The sequence below is a fragment of the Gekko japonicus genome, unplaced genomic scaffold (assembly GCF_001447785.1).
Source record: "Gekko japonicus isolate JY-2015 unplaced genomic scaffold, Gekko_japonicus_V1.1 scaffold3623, whole genome shotgun sequence".
Taxonomy (NCBI): domain Eukaryota; kingdom Metazoa; phylum Chordata; class Lepidosauria; order Squamata; family Gekkonidae; genus Gekko; species Gekko japonicus.
In genome coordinates this window covers 98,902-107,003 of record NW_015176085.1, presented here as the reverse complement: position 1 = coordinate 107,003, position 8,102 = coordinate 98,902, and the positions used below count along the sequence as shown (strand labels likewise).

The 8,102-nt window shown below is 49.0% G+C and overlaps 1 protein-coding gene across 1 annotated transcript in view; it reads right to left on the bottom strand.

Moving 5' to 3' along the window:
* LOC107123478 (protein FAM168A-like) overlaps positions 1–8,102 on the bottom strand; it is an 81,804-nt gene that overhangs the window by 16,621 nt on the left and 57,081 nt on the right. The window contains exon 5 of the mRNA XM_015426734.1: positions 4,168–4,293. Within this exon, the coding sequence (XP_015282220.1) occupies positions 4,168–4,293 (126 nt within the window). The remainder of the gene's footprint in view (positions 1–4,167; positions 4,294–8,102) is intronic.

Sequence of the window (8,102 nt, the reverse complement as noted above, 5' to 3'; positions counted from 1 at the left end):
ATCTGGAGATGCCAGGGATTGAACCTGGGACCTTCTGCATGCCAAGCAGGTGCTCTGCCCCTGAGGTCTTTCCCATCACCTACTGCCGGGTCCTTTTAACCGGAGATGCCAAGGATTGAACCCGGGACCTTCTGCATGCCAAGCAGGTGCTCTGCTGAGGCCTTTCCCATCACCTCCTGCCTGGTCCTTTTAACCGGAGATGCCGGGGATTGAACCTGGGACCTTCTGCATGCCAAGCAGATACTCTACCACTGAGCCACTGAGGTCTTTCACATCACCTCCTGCCTGGTCCTTTTAACAGGAGATGCCGGAGATTGAACCCAGGACCTTCTGCATGCCAAGCAGGTGCTCTGCCACTGAGGTATTTCCCATCACGTCCTGCCTGGTCCTTTTAACCGGAGATGCCGGGGATTGAACCTGGGACCTTCTGCATGCCAAGCAGGTGCTCTGCCACTGAGGTCTTTCCCATCACCTCCTGCCTGGTCCTTTTAACCAGAGATGCCAGGGATTGAACCCAGGACCTTCTGTATGCCAAGCAGGTGCTCCACCATTGAGCCACGGCCCTCGGCACATCTGACAGAGGGGACTTTGATTTTTGAAATCTAAGGTGCTCCTAGACTCATATCTACCTGTTCTACTGCAGGTCAACACGGCTACCCACCTCCCCGTCCCCCGGAAACAATCTGTGATTCTTATGATTTATGATTCAAGGCCCACCAAATGTGTGACGGCACCAGAATCCCCACTGGACGTTTTGTACGACCGACTGGCATCCAAACGCACCACCACGGAGAAGCACAGGCTAGGACCAGTGTTCCCTCTAAGCTGAGTTAGTGTGCGCTAGCTCACAGTTTTTTAGCCTCCGGCTCACATATTTGTCTCAGCTCAGGAAGGAAGGGCTCCGGAGCAAACTGATTTATCCAGCAGCCAAAACGCTCGCTCAGAGCTTTAATGCCCGTAGCTCAGAAAGTAGAATTTCTGCTCATGAGACTCCGCAGCTTAGAAGGAACATTGGCTAGGACCTGAATCTATGCTAATGCTGAACGTGAGCTCTCCTTCTGCTCCCTCCCCCACTTGGAGGTCACTGTGAACCTTCAAGGTTACACTTATTCAGCCCCCTCCAACTTGTCCCCCAAGACAAGACCTCCCAGAGCCAGCCCTAGAATCTCCGGCCATCTGCAGAGAGTTCCTGCCGTCTGGGAGCAACAGGATAATAGAATCATAGAATGCTGGAAGGGAACTTGCAGGTTGTCTAGTCCGACCCCCTGCACTCTGCAGGAGCACAGCCGAAAGATAGCCCTACAACATACCCGAAAGATGGCCGTCCAGCCTCCGCTTGGAAACGTCCAGCGAAGGAGCATCCGCCACCTCCCGAGGCAGTCTGTCCCACTGCTCAACCACTCTTACAGTTAGGAAGTTTCTCTGCCCCTGAAGTTTCTCCTGATATTCAGCCGGTATCGACTCCCTTGTAATTTCCACCCATTCGATCTAGAGATAATAGATCGGCTCCATCTTCTACATGACAGCCCTTCAGATACTTGAAGACTGCAATCATGTCCCCTCTAAGCCTTCTCTTTCCCAGGCTAAACATACCCAACTCTTTCAGCCTTTCCTCGTAAGACTTGGATTCCAACCCTCTCACCATCCTGCCTTCGTACCTCTGTCAACTCATAACCAATAATCCCAAGAACAGAATAGGAGACAAAATGCTTGCCCTTCCTAAAAGCATAGCCAGCTGCATGACAGATGTTTGTTGGAAAGGTACCCTGAGGAACCTGCAGCTGCTGCCCCAAAAACATCTGGAATTGTAAGCATTTGTGATAAATTCCAAAGAAGAAGAGGAGGAGGAGATTGGATTTCTACCCCACCCTTCACTACCCGAAGGAGTCTCAGAGCGGCTTACAAACTCCTTTCCGTTCCCCTCCCCACAACAGACACCCTGTGAGGTAGATGGGGTTGAGAGAGCTCTTGACATAAACTGCGCTTGAGAGAACAGTTCTGAGAGAATTTGTGACTGACCCAAGGTCACACCAGCAGCTGCACGTGGAGGAGTGGGGAATCAAACCCGGTTCTCCCAGATTAGGGTCCGTGCACTTAACCACTACACCAAACTGCAGAAGAAGATGATGAGATTGGATTTATACCCCGCCCTTCGCTACCCGAAGGAGTCTCAGAGCGGTTTACAAACTCCTTTCCCTTCCCCTCCCCACAACAGACACCTTGTGAGATAAAAGAAGAAGAAGAGATTGGATTTATACCCCGTCCTTCACTACCCGAAGGAGTCTCAGAGCGGTTTACAAACTCCTTTCCCTTCCCCTCCCCACAACAGACACCCTGTGAGGGAGGTGGAGCTGAGAGAGCTTTCTCCTGAGAGAACAGCTCTGAGAGAACTTGTGATGGACCCAAAGTCACACCAGCAGCTGCAAGTGGAGGAGTGGGGAATCAAACCCAGTTCTCTCAGATTAGAGTTCGCGCTCCTGACCACTGCACCAAACTGGCTCTCAAAGAAAATTTATTTATTTATTTAATAAAATTTATAGCCTGCCCTCCCCACATAGTCTCAGGGCGGGTTCCAAACAGAATTTTACAATTAAAATTTAAAGCACATAAATAAGATTCAAAACCGAAAGCAATCTAATACTAGATGTCCAATATGCCTCCACAGATGATGCTGATACCCGTAATAGTGATCTGCGGTCCCTGGAGGGGAGGCCGTATCAGGTGGATGCCCGCTGCCTCAGCTGAAACCCTGGTGGAAGAGCTCCGTCTTGCAGGCCCTGCGGAATTGTAAAAGGTCCCGCGGCGCCCTGATCTCATAAGGGATCTCATTCCACCAGGTGGGCCCAGGGTCGAAAAGGCCCTGGCCCTAGTTGAGGCAAATCGGACATCCTTGGGGCCAGGGACTACCAGAAGACTACCAGAAGCCATAAGGGGGGGCTGCTTTATGCAAACCGTCAATGAGGTGGCGCATTCTCAATCCGGTCGCAGCACCCAACCTGCAGGTGACGCCTGTTTGATGAGGGGGATGTGAAATAGTGCAGCCAGACGTGTGTACGCTGTGTCCAGTGTTCCCTCTAAGCTGAGTTAGTGTGAGCTAGCTCACAGTTTTTTAGCCTCCGGCTCACACATTTTTGTCTCAGCTCAGGAAGGATGGCTCCAGAGCAATCTAATTTATGCAGTAGCCACATCTCCCGCTCACAACTTTAATGCCAGCAGCTCACAAAGTACGATTTTTCCTCACAAGACTCCACAGCTTAGAGGGAACATTGGCTGTATCTCCCTACTGCAGGGGGTCACCAACCTTTTTGAGCCCGCAAGGCACCTCTGGTATTTTGAGAGAGGGGTGGTGAGGGCCACCCCAAAATGGCTGCCATAGGAGGCGGAGCCAAATGAAAATGGCGGCCACGGGGGGGGGGAGCCCGAGCCAAACGGAATGCCTTCCTCTTCACGCCTCCTGGGAAGAAGGAGATCTTGAGGGGGGGAATGAAGCCACGCGCTGACTAAGGAAAGCCCGGGTGCCCTCTAGTCCTTTTGGTCCTCCGGGGGAAATCCAGCCAATAGCAAGCCCTGTCTTAAAACGGTTCTACTTCTTGAAAAGCTTAGCAGGCCCCAAGAGAAGTACTGGCGCCCACCCACGGGGCCAGGTTGGGGATCCCTGCCCTAATGCTTTCTGGGTTCAGTTCTGCTTGCTACTCCGGACTCTACACAACCCTCGCTGCCTCTTAACAGGATTTGAAAACACCCTCTCTATCACTCCACGCCACCTGCAAAGCAGTAAAAGAGATCCGTAAGGCAAGGCAGGCAGGAGGATTGCATGCCGTCCTTCCCGCCATCTCCCTACTGAGGGGCACGATTCTCGCTGAGGACATTGCTTGCACAGATCAGCTAAAAGGAGGGAGGCTCGCACAGGAGCAAGCCCCATCCATCGCAACGAGAACAGCTCGCCTTCCGGCGGGCAGTGCCCGCTTTCTCCAATTATTCCTTCTCTCACTTAAATGATAAAGGGAATCGTGGCGAAACGATGAATACAAAAAAGAACAGGCAATATAAACCCACCCCTCCCAAATCAAAAGAGGAAAGGGGTGGGGGAAGAGAGGGACAGACAAGAGAGGAGAAGAGAGGAGGCAAAACAACCAACAATAACCCCAGAAGTAAAGTTCTATTTACTGAATGCTGCCGACGACGCTTGGTATGCTCTGTTCTCGGTCCCAGTGTCCACTGGGAGGTGAAAGGTACCCTCAGTGGCACAAGAGGACGATGTCTGGGGCCAGGCCTGTTTCATCAGTAGCGTCGCTTGAGTGAAGACAGAAGAGAAGGTGTTACCAAGGGAACAGACAGCCCGGACAGCAATCACAATGACGGTGCGGTATCTCGGTTCAAAATCCCCCTCTCTGGGCAAGGCGAGGTTTCCAGAATCACTTCTGGAGAGACCACAAGCAACGGGCATGAGGAAGGACTGGCACCTGTTCACCTTAAAGGACAAATGTAAATAAAACAGTCGTGAGAGTCTGACCCACAGATCAAGCTGCCAACAAGACTTGCAAAGAAGATGCTTTCTGTATATTATGGTCGACAAGCACTCCGACACAATACAATAAACAAACTCCTTCAAATCGTAAGAAAAGCCTAGCGTAAAAATACATCGTCGTCGTCGTCTCCGGATTATAGAACAACGTTTCAAAATTGGATCTTCCTCAGGAAATATTTATTTTATTTATTTATTTATAGTCAAATTTATACCCCGCCCTCCCCGCAAAGCAGGCTCATATTAGAGTAGTACAAAAGCTCTCTTGCTCATAAAGTGCTTTACAAAAAGTCATGAGAGATAATATTTGAGCCTGAGTATTTATTGAGATCAGCGTCCTATCTGAATGTATTATGACTTTTTGTAAAGCACTTTATGAGCAAGAGAGCTTTTGTACTACTCTAATATTTCCTGAGGAAGATCCCATTTCGAAACGTTGTTATACAGTCCGGAGATGACGTTGATGATGTATTTTTACATTAGGATTTTCTTATGATTTGAAGGAGTTTGTTTATTGTACTGTGTTGTAGTGCTTTAATATACAGAAAGCATTTTCTTTGCAAGTCTTGTTGACTGCTTGATCTGTGGGTCAGACTCTAACGGCTGTTTTCTTTACGTTTGTCCTCTGATTAGGTTGTGATTGTCCACATTTGACTTGTTCACATTAAGCTAGAGGGCAACATGCTGAAGATAGACAGCTTGTGGACAGACAGCGCTACTGAAGTTGTCTTGCGCTGAAACAACTCGACTCTGTCTAGCTGATGGACGGCGTAAGCAGCAGCCAAAAGCATCCGTGGCAAAAAGCAGATGACCTGTGCCCATGATCAGCAGCTGCCTGGAATGTACCTTTAAATGGCTTTTGCAAGCCACACCCCACCATGGCTGGAGCTGGCTCCTCTTGCAGCAAGCTGCAAGCTTCAAGAGGAGCGCACCAGCCAATGGGTATAGCTGAGCCCGAATAAAAGCCGATTTTCACCCGGCTTTTATTCTGGCTCAGCTGTATCGGTAGCCGAATCAGATTCCCTAATCTGTATTCAGCTGAATAAATACCTGAAAAACAGGTATGTTTCGGGTATTTATTCGGCTGGGTTTATACCGAATGCACACCACTATCTGAAACTGCTATCCTTCTGATTTAGAAGGAGTCTGATAGAGTGTTGTGCTGTGGTTTCTCAACAGCATAACTGCTCCCAGGTCCTTTCCTTCAACTGCCAGTGGATGTTCTAGCAGTCTAGGCCTTCAGCCTTGGCCAACTTTCTCATCCTGAAAGTGGCAGCGAAGACCACAACACAAGACCTAGAAGACTGAGAAGGCGGTTTTGACAACACAGACTTCTCACATGCTGGAATGTGTTCCATTTCCATCAGCACATGCCTGCCTCTCACAAGCGTGGTCTCTATGCTGGGAGATCCTTACAAAGAACACGCTGGTGGACCTCCTGGTGGCACCTGGGTTTTGGTCACTGTGTGACACAAAGTGTTGGACTGGATGGGCCATTGGCCTGAGATGACACCTTTGGGTAGTGAAGGGCGGGGTATAGATCCAATCTCTTCTTCTTCTTCTTCCCTCCCTCCATATATTTGCTTTCTTTCCACTTTCTGTCTTTCACTTTCTCTCCTTCCTTCATTCCTCCCCTCCCCCATCTATATGCTCTCTCTCTCTCTCTCTCTCTCTTTCTCTCCACCTCTCTCTTCCTTTGTCTCTTAGACAAATATTATTAGCAAACAAATAAATATCACTGGACAAATAAATATCATTATCGATACTTGTTTTTAACCTTTGGTTTATATTTCTAGCAGTCTCATTTATAATGTTAATAAAAAAGCAAATTTGCATATTTCCCAATAAAAACATTTGTGTGGTATTTGTTTATGTCTTGCGGCTCTCAAACACCTGACGTTTATTCTATGTGGCTCTTACGGTAAGCAAGTCTGGCCACCCTCGAAATAAACGTTGTTCGTCTTTAAGGTGCCACTGGATTTTAGTTTTATCTTCCCTGACAGCCCCACCAGCTCCCAGGTGGGTTTCCCCCTTTGGATTCCCTATACAATGGAAGATGAGAGGCCTCTTTGGAACAGGACCGAACAACGTTAGCAATTAGCTGTTGTAGAATTTCCGGGCTGCACAGCCGTGGTCTTAGTACTGTAGGACCTGACGTTTCGCCAGTAGCTGTGACTGGCATCCTCAGAGGTATAACAAAAAGACGGAGTACTCTCTGTCTCAAGGTGAGAAGAAAAATGGTAGGCAGGTAATTTATATCTACTCAGGAAGGTGGGGTAGGGCTGAGTCATTATCTTGTAGGAGTTCCCCAGGCTGTGAACAAGCTAATGGAGGAGCGTTCCTGAGGAGGTTCTTTTGTATATGGATTTGTATATGTTTCCTGAGGAAACAATTTCTGAGGAAACAATTTCTGAGGAAACCTTTCTGTGCTTTCTGAAACGTCAGGTCCTACAATGCCAAGACCACAGCCAGACAACCCGGAAAATCTACAACAGCTAATGAACTCCAGCCGTGAAAGCCTTCGACAACATATTTAACGTTAGCGATTCTGTCTAGCAGCGGGGCAGCAACCAAACTCTTGGGAGGTCACATATCTCACAGCCGACCTCATATCTGCTCCTCTAAGGAAAGGAGGTTCTGCCCGACCTTCAAGCGACTTGCTTGCCAAAAAAAGAACTCACGACACCAATAAAATACTACTTAGCTGAAACCCAATAGAGCGAAAAGGCGGAGACGGAGAGAGCAGCTTGGAGGGAAGTTATTTCATGCATGGATTTCTTTAAATAGCCATATGTAAGCCATTGTCCTTGTTTACGCATAAAAAGGGTACTGAAATAGATACGCCGCTAGAGACCCACAAAGATCTGGCTGGCTTAAAATATATGAATTTCGGCTCACCCCCTCCCCCCCATTTTATCTTCCAGACCGACAGTTCCTCAGCATCCCAAATTCCTTTACCTGTCGGCGATACACACACCTTCTTTTACCCCTCTAGGCCCCCTTGTTAGGGTATTCCCGGACCAGCCGGCCTTTCACTTTCCTCAGTTTTCCTCACTTGCTCTATTGCGGTTTCCTCTGAGCAGTGAGAGTGTTTGTCAGCATTCCATAACATCTCTCACACAGGAAACGTCAGGTTAGTGAGGTGAAAAAGTACACTCCAGAGACGACTGGCAACAGGGAAGTATTAGCCTGGTTTTAGCCATATATATTCTACCAGAGAGACCGGATGGGGAAAAATTAGTGACACCGGTACACTACAGTATCTAGATCAGAGGACCCCCAACCTTTTTGAGCCTGTGAGCCCATTGGGAATTCTGACGGGAGCAGTGACTCACAAAAGCTCCTCCCCTGCCAGTTTACCTAAGGTGCCCTTGCCCCGCATGTTCCCCCAAGGGCACTACAGTCGGGGACCCAACATCTGTTGGATGTTCCAGGTCCCTGGTCCATCAGATTAACCATGACCAGGAATAGGGCGTTTTCGGTGGCGGCTCCTATCTGGTGGAATGAGCTCCCAGAGGAGATCAGGGCTCTGCGGGACCTAGCACAGTTCCGCAGGGCCTGCAAGACGGAGCTCTTC